At 39.7% G+C, this 12,766-nt stretch overlaps 1 protein-coding gene across 1 annotated transcript in view; it reads right to left on the bottom strand.

The window, feature by feature from the left end:
- Positions 1 to 12,766, bottom strand: part of PHEX (phosphate regulating endopeptidase X-linked) — a 97,160-nt gene that overhangs the window by 26,331 nt on the left and 58,063 nt on the right. The window contains exons 13-14 of the mRNA XM_068999320.1: positions 7,798 to 7,875; positions 6,115 to 6,218 (exon numbers count right to left, since the gene is read on the bottom strand). Coding sequence (XP_068855421.1) covers positions 6,115 to 6,218; positions 7,798 to 7,875 — 182 coding nt within the window. The remainder of the gene's footprint in view (positions 1 to 6,114; positions 6,219 to 7,797; positions 7,876 to 12,766) is intronic.

Here is a 12,766-nt window from a genome sequence, read left to right on the forward strand (position 1 = left end):
TCTTTTGTCAATAAATTTAACTGCTTGTTTTAGTCTCCAAGCTGAGCAGCTTATTTTGCAGTGCATCCACCAGAAAAAGTAACAAATGAAGGCTAAAACAGTGATGTCATGTACATATTTTAACCATCTGTCACATTAAAGGCTCTAATTGTCACAGATAACTCTCCCTGTTTTGTTTATTAGGGGACTGTGAAGGGGAGGAGCAGGGGGAGTTTGTTTTCTGGCATGTTTTCTGCTTTCTTCATAATAAGGAGGTTAAATATTAGAGGTAACGTAGTGAGATAATGGGAAATTGAAGAAAGAATGTGCATGGTGAGGGGATAAAAAAAAAAAATTAGGGGCTTAATTAACTACATTTCAATTTCATGTTCACAGCCACAATCAGCTGAACTGTTTTGAAGGTTGCAAGCCTGCCATTTGTGCCTTGGGACCTGCTCTCCGGGCTTAGCAGTAAATCTGGAGGACTGTCCCTTTTTTGACAAGGAGAAATCCCATCTGAAAAGGACTCATTTGAAACAATCAACACTTCAATTTAGATTTTACTGTAAGTTTGAACAAAGACACATAGTGCTGTGACTTGCACCTCACCCTGTTGGCTTGTTCTGCTTACAACAGCCTTTCTCAAACAGCAACTTTTAAGCATGAAAAAGGCTTCTGGAACAGCAAATCTTCCTTTTTTGAAAATTCCTCTTAGCCTTTTATTTCCAGAGGATCAAGGGCCTGAGATGTATCACAGATACTTCAAATCAGATTAATGTGCTGTGGTTCTTCTCTCCATCCTCTGGGGGGGCTTACCACAGTTAGCTGCAGAGAGGAATCACCACAAGCAGCAGCAAAGAGCTCTTCACTGCCTAGAGACAGCTCTTTAACAGCACAAGCTTGCACCCATTTTTACTGGGTGAGGAGCTGGTGATGCAGGTACTTGTCCCCACAGGAGCACTTCACTCTGCCCAAGAGCAGCAGCGAATGCTGGCGACGTTTGTTCCGCATTTACGGAGGGAGGACATCCCACCATCCTCTGGCCATACTTTCATACCTAAGAACTCATAGACTTGTAGCTCACAGATATATCACAAGCATCCCCGTCCTGCTTCGTTTCTCACGATCTACCACTGCAATAGCAGAGCCCATCCCATTTCCTGACCTTAGCATGAGCCAAAGACTGAGAACAGCCTTGATTTTCTCACTGTAAAACTGAACTCAGTTCTTTCCAAATTGCTTTTTCATAATGAGGCCTCAAAAACGACCCTGTATGAAACTCGTTATGCTTTTAGGCAGTTACAAAGAGGACACTTAGCAGCCCTACTGAGGAGTCAGGAAGAATGAGAGTTCTCGAAGAGTATTTCATATTTGACATTTGGCAAGGAGAAGATTTCTATTCCAGCATTTTGTTGTACCACTCTGAGCACTCTCAAAAAGATTTAGGAAGTATTTTCCAGAAAAGAGTAGAAATAACCAAGACTGCTTCCATCCAGACTAGCAGAACAACTTCACTTCTCATCTGCCATGTGAGCTCCTTGAAATGACTGAACCTTCAGGGACAGTCCTTAACTAAGAACACACCAAATTACCATATGAAGGTGCGTAATAAATAGCTGTTGCTGTTAAATTTTCAGGTGAAAAAAATTTAGAAATAACTCTCCCATTCCTGTTTGAAGTCAGATTCCCTGAGCATTTGCTCTAGGTCTGATTACAATTTCAGTGCATTTTATCTATTAACAGAAGGATTGGAAAAAAAAAGAAAGGCATAACACATTCCAAGCTCTTATTAATTGCAAAGTAAATAAATAAAAATTCTAGAACTGCTGACACTGTTTTCATTTGCTATAAGTTTGTGAAAAATGAGACAGCTTTGAATGATGTCCTGTAGCATTACCTATCTACTACTGCAGCAGTCAGAACTTAATGCTGCACAGTTGACACTTGTAAGGTTGAGATTTCCCTTGTAGAAATAAAATGTGAAACATACACTGAGACAGCAAGTGGGGCAGAAACTCTCTTACTCTGTGTTTCTGTAGGCTACAATTTTTTCTGTGATATTTTCTTTCTGAGTTAAGAGTATAGTGTGCTACATTGCCACTCATGAAGAGGGGTGGCTGGGAACATTTACAACACAGGAAAAAGCTTATTAGTTTACTTAATTCTCTGTAAAGCACAAACTAAATTTGCAAATTGATCTCTCAATTTTTTGAGTGAGAAGAAATCTTTCAGTTTGCTGTTCAACATCCAAAGTAAGAAATAAAAAATAAATAATCATATAAATAAAGAAAATTAACTTGTCAATGTACAACAGACTTAAGCTGGTCAGAAGTGAAAAGTGTACTAAGTTTCTGGAAGCTGGAAAATGTCTTTCAAAGAAAATACTATTAAGAAACCTTCTAACTGGGAGGCAACCTTCAAGGTGACTTTCAAAATTGTATTTCCCCTTCTCATTGTTAGTCTCTTTTATACATTTTCCCATGTAGAAACAGAAGATTATTATCCTAGGCCAGGCTGCCATCTGCCTCCCTTAGGAATAGGTAAGCAACTAGGTTGGTAAGGCTGGGCCCAGCCTTCAGTGCCACATCACTGATCAAAATGAGGTTCAAAGACCAGGAAAAGGCTCCAGAAGGCTCCTTTCCAGCCTCTCCTCTCTAGGGCAGGTCCCAGCCACACAATTTCTGAGCTCTCCAGCAGCATCTCTCCAACAGACCGCCCAGTGTTTCTGATGGCTGCTTTTCCCTTTTAGGAGAAGGAGCTTTACACTGTCCTTAATGGTATCCAACCCAGAACCTCTCATAGCTGCCCCTCCCTTGGGGCAAACCAAGGGCCAGGGCTTACACACATTAGTGTGTGGTCAAGAAAAGCAGGGACGGACCCTGGAGGAGACCATGGAATCCTCTCATAGCACACCTCCTTTGGGTCCTCTTATCAGGATACCAGATGCCTACATCCCCAGCACAGAAAGTTGAGTGAAAAATTGAGAAAGATTTGACCAGGTCTAAAAATCTTAGATTATATGCTGACTTCAAAGAAGAAAGATAAATAGTAATGAAGTGGCATGCCCAAGAAGTCCTCTGATGCTTTGTTATTTGCAAGTATGATATCAGTGTTAAGAAGGACAGATTCAATCATGGATAAAAAGGTGCAGGAATGTGTTTGTATACACACACACACGTGTGTATATTTGTATGTAGGAATGTGTATGGCTCCGTGGTTGGCTAAGTAAATGCAACTAAAACCCTGACTCTCCTTTACTTATCCCTTATACATGGCCATCACTTCTCCCTGTACTGACTTTCACTTTCCTCTGCTCCAGCTGAATCTCACCAGGATTAAAATAATTATCTTCACACCTGGTGCCCATCCTCCCTCACTGCCCCTTCCAGCCTCTCCTTCTCCACCGAGCCCTCTCAATGTAACCTGTGCTGGTTTGTGCACCATGCTCCTCAGCTCCTGCACAAATCCCTTTCATGTGTCTCTCTGCTGATACCTGAGCACTTCTTTGTTTGGTAGAGCCAGCTGTGAAGGTGACAGTCATCTCCCCAGCCAGCTGTGAGGATGGCAGCTGGCATCCAAAGCTGGTGTTGAGGACAAGAAGTAATAGTGTTGAGGACCACAGCCGGGGTGCCCTCAGGGGAGCCTGGCCCCAGGACTGGCAGAACAGATGCCTTGTCACAGCTTTCTGGTACCAGCAGGGCTGGGTATGTCCCCCCACCCATGCCCTGAGCAATGTCTCATCTGAGTTCCTCCATGCTCCCTTCTCCTGTCAGGCAGATAAATGCCAGGGCCAGAGGGAATAGAACAGAGAACAAAGAATTTTGATAATTACTCCTGCTTTAGGTTTTTTCCTTGTCTTTTTAGATTAAAAAACTGTTGAATTTCCAAAATAATTGTTTTCCATTTTGTTATCCACATTCTTCCTTGTTTTACCCAACTCCTCTGTCTTGTATCTCCCATCTCCTCTGTCCATCCCCTGATGGTCTTTCCCTGGTACTTTGATTGAACCATCATTTTAATTTCACGTTTAGCTGAGGAAAATTATTCCAGTTTGAAATAATATTGTTGAGAAACATGGACTGTCTGCTGAAAGAATATGGTGTTTTACCTTTTGGTTGTAATATTACTTTAGTAACTTTTATTTTATTTTCTTAAACACTCATTTTCTTATTTATCTTTTTCGGTCCATAACTTTGATGATCTTATAATATGTATCTCTAAATATAAATGTTATGCTAAAAGCTACTAAACTACGGAAAAGAAGAAATTAAGGAAATAGAAACAAAAACCCAAGGGTAATTAGCTATTAACATAGCACTAAGCTTCATCAAAAATTCTGTGGGGTTCTATGAAATGGAAAAGTTTAAAAAACAAAAACAGAAAAATTAGAGGAAAAAAAAAGAGGAAAAGCATCAGAAAGCAGTGGTGTATGATAATTTAAAAGTGGCAAGTGGCTAAAAAGTGGCTGATATTTTTGAGGCCAGGTTTGACATGCCTCAGACTGGTAAGTGGGAGTTATTGGTTTACTTTAATAATTTTTTTAAAAATTACTGGAGGCAGCAATGACTCTTTGTGCCTTGGTGTCCCTCAGCAGGCAGAGTGACACCACTTTCAGAGCCCTTTTCTATCACTCAACAGTTGCAGAGACAGAATAATGTCCCAGCAGGAACCCTAATTATTCCTCCGCCAGGGCTCACATGGAGCTTACCTCCAGCCCTGCAGAAGGCAGAGCAAATAGCTGTGCTAACAAAGAGAAGGGACCAGAAATCAAAGTGGCATCCCTCAGATCTGAATGTGCTCTGAGAGGTGACAAGAAAAGAGCTACAGAGGTGATGAGGGGCTGGCTATTATATAGTCCTAGAAATAAGATGGTAAAGACAGGCATGAGAAGGTGTTCAATCTTGTAGTGGGCAATCAGATAACACTTTCATTTTTTAAGCATACCCACGTGACAGCTCTCAGACGATAGTTCTTGAGTCAGGGGCTGCCTACCAATTCATTTCCTTACAGGGGAGTTTTCCCATTGTGCCAAGAATCTACAGGTTCTGCATCAGTGCTGCCCCAAGGCTGACCATGAGGAGGAAGTTGCTGATCACTGCTATAGAGAGGCCAGTGTTGTTTCACTGCTCTCTTGGAACTGTTACTCTGAAGGAAATACACCATCATGGTCTAGTCCTGACATCCATGAAAATCCCTAAAATCGTCCCCTGGGGTTAACCAGTGCAATGTCAGAGAAAGCTGTGATGAGAAGGTAAAATTCACAATTAAAACTAAGTTATAAAAAAGCCCTTGAACACACGGGGCCAAATTAAACACTCTAACCATGAACAGCCTTTGTTTGTCCTGCTGACATCCTTGCCCTGCCTCACAGACAGCACGGAGCCACCCCTGGAACAAAGTATGGTTCAGTTTGAGTAGGACTTTCTGGAGTCCTGAGGAAATACCACCACAGGAGCTAAGCAGCAGCACTGATTTCAAAGTCTGTGTGTAGAAGAAGTCATTTTTAAGTAGCATGATTAGACTAATTAAGTTCTGCTTAGGTTTTAATTTGCATTTTAAGGATTTGATTACCAACAAGTAAGAAAAGAGAATGATTCTCTCATGTATTTTATGACAGTTTGTGACACAATCTGCACTCTCATGTTTACAAATAAATAAAAACAACGTATGTAGATTAAATTATGTTTCATTCTGTATCATTGCTATTAACAGCAGGTAACTAACAATGCTGATTTGTATTACTAATAATAACATTATCTCTTACTATGGTTTTATTCCTACAAAATTTATTTCATAAATCCCTGCTGTACCATTTCAAACTCTAACTGTGACCAAGAGGCACAATCCATTTTTAATTGTGATTCAGTTACCCCTTTTTTTCATTAAATTAAGTTTAAGCTTCAAGCATGTGAATACCGTGCATATGAGCAGGGATACCTAGAACTCACCAAAAAAAAAATCCACAGGAGTTTCTCAATAATGGGAGTTTGCCCATAGGCTTTTTGTGTCATAACATGTTGCTGTCTATATAATTCTATTAAAACTTAATAGATAACAGTATTTATTATATAAATTAAATAGTGTAATTTAAAACATTGTTAGAAGATTATGTAAACATGTATTTTGTCTACTCACTCAGTTTTTGGAACTTCTTTTCTAAGCCAGTAGAAATCAGATTGGGCTGCGTATTTGCGAGTTTGCAATACATTGCCAAAATAATCACTTTCTGTAAACTTCAGCTGTATAGAAAAAGCACAGACAATTTTAAAGCATGTCCAAAGAAACAAAAGCTGACATAAAACAAACAGAATTTTTATTTTATACAAGCTAATCACCTAATGTTTTAGTGATTTTCAAAGCAAGTAAAATTTTCACACTTGGTAGGAAGAATAAATATTTTATGAGCTTAGTTAAAAAAACAGTGGCTGAGCAGATTTGCACAAGGGTCTGGAACACTGGGAAAGCCCTTTACTGTGTGGAGTGCTGCTGAAGGAATCATAAGCACCCAACAATGGATTGCAGACTGCACATTTCTATGGCTATTATTAAGAGAGCCTCTTTTCCAGGAGGAAGTAGGCTTACTTTCATTTGTAAAAGTGCATTTTAAAACCACTTCCAACAATGTAACGAAGTCCCCTTTTTCAGTTTGCTATACATTTTATAACCAATACTTCATATTCTGTGCCTTCTGAGGGTTCTGCCACATAAAATATTTACAGCCATAAGGCTCCATGCTTCCGTAAGCTTCCAAATGTAATAGCATTCACACACACACACAACTAAACAGGCAAGGAAAAGGGATGTTAATAGGTTATAAGCCCTGTCATCAGTTTAAAACAATTCTAGGATTTGTGAGGAAGTTGCACTTCAGATGTAAACTATGGTTTTGCAAGCATGATTAACAAGTATTTTTCAGCAGACATTGCCACTTTTCTGAGCAAATAATTCCATACACTGAGTGAGAGTTGGTCATATGCTCTGTCTCATTACACGGTTTTCACTGCACCATCTCACCCTACACTTTCCATGGACAAGGACAAGGCTGGTAGAGTTGGTTCTCTCAAAAAATGATGCCTCTGTTTAGTGTTTGTTGATGTGCTCTGGCAAAGATGATGATCACTCTTGTCTTTTATGGGTCCAGGATTGAACTTGGGTTTCTAGTTTGCCTGTGACTTTCAGTAATACAATTCATCAAATGAGTGCCACAGTTGGAAAATGGTAAAATATATTATTATTAATCATTTGCCTTCCTGCCTTAGTTAGGCTGCACAGATGCTGGGGAAAGAAGGAGTTCTCCCACAGTATCCTTGTCCAGAAGGCAGCACAATAGGCCTATACATTGGTTAGGACCTCTTGGCATTATTAAAAGCAACAACTGTAAATTAAATTTATAGCCTGCAAGATGAGGAGAGCTTATATAGGGCATCCTAAATTGTGATATTCTGAGGTAAAATTCATTAGTGTTTTTGAAGACCATTATTTTGAGAAGAAATGCTTTTGGTTTGTTCCATTTTTATAGTTAAATGCAAAATTATTACAGTGTATGCTTAACCTTTAAAATGCTTAATAGCAGGAAGGTTCTTTGCATGAAGGCACATTTTGCTCCCAGCAGGCCTCATGATCTCACTCAGATAGAACAACATTGACTACTTAGACACAATTTAGAGCTAGCACACTTCAAAAATAAAATAAAAATAACCAGGCAAGCACAAGTCCAGGTGCATGCCAAACAAAAGACTAGCTTTAATTTTAGACAGCAGCAAAACAGAGCAAAGAATGGCTGAAATAAATGAATAAAGCTGCAAGACTGACACTTACTGTTTTGATGTCTTCATTAATATATGTGTCATTCATTATAAACTGAGGGTAACCAACTTTCGCCATAACTGCTTTTGCCTTTGAAAAAGAAAAAGAGAAAAAAAGTTTTGACAGATAAAACCACTTTCAGCATACAGCTTTTTCTCTTTCTTGCTCAGCTCCCACTTTGTATTATTATGGTCCCCTGGAGCCATCCTAATTTAACTTCAAAACAACTTGCCTACAAGGTAAACCTGGTGCCACAAATGAGCTCGGCATCACAATGCACAGGGTCCAGATTCTGTTGTCAGATTATCACAGTGGGTCTGTTGCTGCCCGCAGAGCTTTTGCGTACTTACAGCAACGTGTCTGAGTGCAAAATCTTAACAGCTGATTTTCCCTACTGGGTTTTGTGTTAATCAGATGGTCAAATGCCTGTTTGTACAATGTTTTCCAAAGGACGACAGGAAAGGGCCTGTTCCACTATGGCAAAATAGCTGGTACACATCCAACTGCTAAAATAGATTTGATGCACAGATGTGAATCAACCTTGGTCCCAGCAAGTGCAGACTGGTGTGTTTCCACTGAGGGCCACTGCTATTTGCACCTGAGGATGGCTCCTTTTCTGAAGGACACTGTCTTTTCCAAAAACCACAGGGCTCATCTTTGTTTAGTTCTCCAGTTCCTCTCATTTACCTTTCAGTTTTTGCCTTTTTCCTAATGTCAGTAGGGGTGTTAAAATAAAACACGTCACTTGTCATTAATCCTGTTTCAGTCGTGACTTGGCCCCAGAATTTATGCACAACCTGCATGAACAGTCCAGTGTGAAGTAGATGAGTATTCCCACTTTGTAAATCATGGTGTGCATGTATAAACAGCCCTAGTAATCCTCACAAAAACACCAGCAGGCCACTAAGACACCCAGAATCTCTGTGGAAACAGGTTTCCAGAAGAAAGCAAAAGTATACAAAAAGATGACATACCAAGTGAAATGTGAAAGGTCCATAGGATAAATTACAGCCATGATGGACTAGGACAGCACAAAACTTTCACTTTTTATGTTTTCAGGATGCTGAATGTAATTTCTCCATAAGTCTTTGGAATTCCCTCCACCCCTCAAAAGGTGCTCCTCCATGGTCATCAAACTCCGATGTCAAAACTCAAATGAATATTACAAGATATGAAAAGCAATAAATAATTGGCCTTTAAACCAAGTACAACCATACCAACCCTCACTGGGACCAGAGCCTGGACCTCTCTGGGGTCCAACGACTTTTATTTCCTTCTTGCTGCAGGGGCTGACTGCTCAAGGGAAGATACCCCTTCCTCCACATATCCTTTCTCCTTCTCCCACTTCACAATATCTCAATACAGCAGGGCCTCCTATACAGCAAGACTTAAAACTAGCTGTTCCACAACTTTAAGAAGGAAGGTAATGGAGGACTGCCTCCATTTCACCAGGTAATGGAGGACTGCCTCCATTTCACCAAAGTCATTGTTTCCTCTTTTATTTTTCAAGAAGAAAGGCCTCTTCTTTAAACTCCTTCAATTTCTCAGTCTCATTTCCAACCCAAAGTCATAATCCTCCATTTGTGACATCACAATTAATTGTGGTTGAGGTAATTGAGATGTCACAAACAGAAGATAACGTCTTCAGGTAGGAAATTAGCAGCAGGAGCAGATGATCTCTTAAGCAAAAAAGATCCCATTGTCATGCAAATTGCCCTAGTAATAAAAATAGCAATGGAAGAAAAATGCTGAATGGAAAATATGAAATGAGCCAAATTAGCTCACAACAGAATGTTTCCTCACTTTTCCAGAAGGTTCAGCAGTCTTGCACGACATTTTAAATGCTGTGCTGGGGAGGGATAATAAAAAGCTAGGAAGGGAGCATGATTCATCTGCAAGTTTGTATGTAATCAAGAGTGTCTAATTTTTTCCTGGTGGTGTTGTCAGGTCCAACTGACTGAACTTTGCAAGGAATCGGAAAATTATTCCTCATGTTTCAATCCTAGTTAAAACTAGCTTTGAAAAAGGAAAGAGCAAAACCCATCAGTTTTAATTTTTGCTAAGTCAGCTGCTTAAACAAGTCTGGTGAATCTCAAATATTCTGCATAAGTTCATCACTTCCTTTGTGACTTTCACAATTGATGTGTTGAGATTGAGATTTCTAAGCATGAGAATTAAGTAGCTGGACATGATGGAGTTTTTTTTGTAAAGGCTATATAAACCCCTAGTAAATAACAGAGTGTGTCTCGAGATTTTTGAAAGCAAACTCAAAAGGCAGTGCTGCTTTTAGTACTTCGGTGTTTTTTCAATGTCTAAAGCTGTCTGTATTTTGTGAGCTAGACAGATAGATAGATAAGGGGGAAATGTTATTTTATTGTGTTTATTACTTAAAAGGCCTTACCACAATATGTGCGATTTAGAGATCAGAGCAAAAAAGACAAAGCTGATGCTGACAGTGAAGGGTGTTTGGCTCTTGGTTAGGGAAACTGGTTCCTATAGCCAAAGCAAAACTCATGAGAGAACATAGGAAGCCCTCTGAAGTCCTTGGGAATCCATCTGACTGGGATTCCTCCTAGGGGCTTTCCATCAGGTGCAAACCTGTTCAGCTAAGCCCAGCACACAGCCCAATTTATTTACGCAACTGACAAGTTAGAAACTATCATATTGAGAGAAGGTTTCTAAATTTGCATGTTGAAAGTCTTGTTTCTGCGCCTATTTTTCTGTTCACTTGTGTAATATTTAACAGCAGTTTGGAGATTCCCTATTTATACAGCACAAGGAAGTGGAAAACTCTTCTATAACTTCCTTGCTCTTTGATAATGATGTCAGTATTTTCCCCCTGATAAAATTAAAAGTAGGTATAAGAGACCAGCCTTCCAGGAGGCATGCACAGGGGAGTCAAATGAAATGTGACAAATGTACAGGAACCAGCCATGTGGTAATTGCACATGAATCCACCATAAACACACCATCCACAAGTTTTTATGGTTCAAAGGCTCATTTAACTCCTTTCTCTAATTTGCATATTAAACAACCCTGTGTACAGGAAGAAAAGAGGTGATGGGATACTTCCCCCAGGCACCAATAAGCACTCAGCCTGCGTTGGGCTGTTGGGTAAATTAAGGAAACTCATCACTCCAGGGCTCCTCTCCTGCCATCATAAGCAAGAGGCTCTTGCAGGGTGCTTTAGGGTAAGTCATGATGACTCTTTTCTAGCCCAGCAGCCAGAGAGGGCAGGCTCTGAGGCAGAGGATCCAGAGTGGGACTACTACTTCCAACACTCCTTGTGCATCGAAGTTTCCCCAGTGACTTCAACACAGCCAGGATTTTACCATCAGTGTCTTTCTGTCACAGTGAGAGCACTGCAAGTCAGTTTACTACACAGACAAAATAATAAACAAGCTTTCACTCTCTGCTCATCAACTTGCCAACGTGGGAATGCACACGTGTTTCAGTGCTCCAAAGCATCCCAGTTTCCAGCCTATTCAAATTCTCACTTGACAACCAAGCGTGTGAGTATTCTGAGAGCCTTTTTGCCTCTCAAAGTATGACTTGGATATTTTATACAACACTAAGTACTGATATATTTTACTTACAGTAAAGAGAAAACAAAACATGTATCTCACCACAAAGTTTTATGAGTCTGACAGACATCTTCTGTATATTAACTTGACTCAATAACTTTGTAAAGATCATTTTTAAGCTTCTAAATATATAAAAAATTAATACAATTACAGTGCACTGAAAAATTAGCATGAAATACATTGTGAAAGCTAAAATTATTCATGGCAAAGTAATGTCCCATTTAATTACAAAGATTAATTCAGCCTTTATATATGTGCCCGGTCTTTTCATTTTTCATTGAGAACAGATGATTCAAGAGCCATCTGGTAAAACTGCTGCATAAATATCACTGCATCTATCTAGGGTTTACATATGGAAGAACTAGGAAAATAGAGTGATGGATCTTGGCAAAACACAGGAAAGTTCCATCACAGGACTAAAGCCCAGTCCTACAGATGTCAGTAGGAAGTGACTACTGACTTGAGTGAGAGATGGACTGAGTTCACCCTAGTGATGCACAGTATTTCCTTTGTGGGAAAATGAAATATCAGGGATTTTCACATTGTCATCTACAATGGAAAGTGAAGTGGCAACTCAAACATGAACACTTGTCCTGAAATGACAATTTTTAACAGTACTTGATCTGCAGTGAACTGTCTAATCCATACTCAAGAATACAGATTATCATTATTTATTTTTAAAACTTGGCCTAACTGCCCTCTTTTTGTTGCAGGTCACAATAATAGAAGCTGTGTAGATTTTCAAGAACCGGTGTTTCATTTAATGATAATTCACATACCACCACTTCACGCTACACTGCACCATTACCATCCCCTCTTTTACAATAATTGTTTTGAATGCTCTAAAATAATTGATAAAATAATGAAGACAGAAAATATAGCTATCATTCCATCTTTGTAATAGCTTTAGGCGAAGGTTAAAAAAAAAATAAAAGAAATAATCAAGTGACTTATGTGAATAATGACACCCATGTACACATAAAATTGCTTTCAGTTAAATACACATTAGGGTTTCAAAAATAGCTGAGTCCATTTAACACCTTTGTACTGCCAAATGAAAAAAATATCCTAGTCCTTGCTCTTCTTCCCTGCTCCTCTCATCTCTGTCCATAGTTCTTTCTCATGCTGCCTGCACCCACAGCCTCCAAAGGCTGCCTCAGCTCCTCGACACATCTTTCTGTGGGACTGCTTAACACTTCAGTAACACAGCTGAAATTTAACCAAGCTTTTCCCCAGCTAACTTCCTGCCAGATCGCTGAGCTGAATCACTCACTCACTACATGGAGAGACACAACTACTTCTGGAACTTTTATGAGACAAGTGCTGGGGACATATGATGTGGCAAAGTGGAGAAGGGTTACGTGGTATATGAGTTATCTCCGGCTCTGAATGATCTT

This window comes from Aphelocoma coerulescens, chromosome 1 (genome assembly GCF_041296385.1).
Source record: "Aphelocoma coerulescens isolate FSJ_1873_10779 chromosome 1, UR_Acoe_1.0, whole genome shotgun sequence".
Taxonomy (NCBI): Eukaryota; Metazoa; Chordata; class Aves; order Passeriformes; family Corvidae; genus Aphelocoma; species Aphelocoma coerulescens.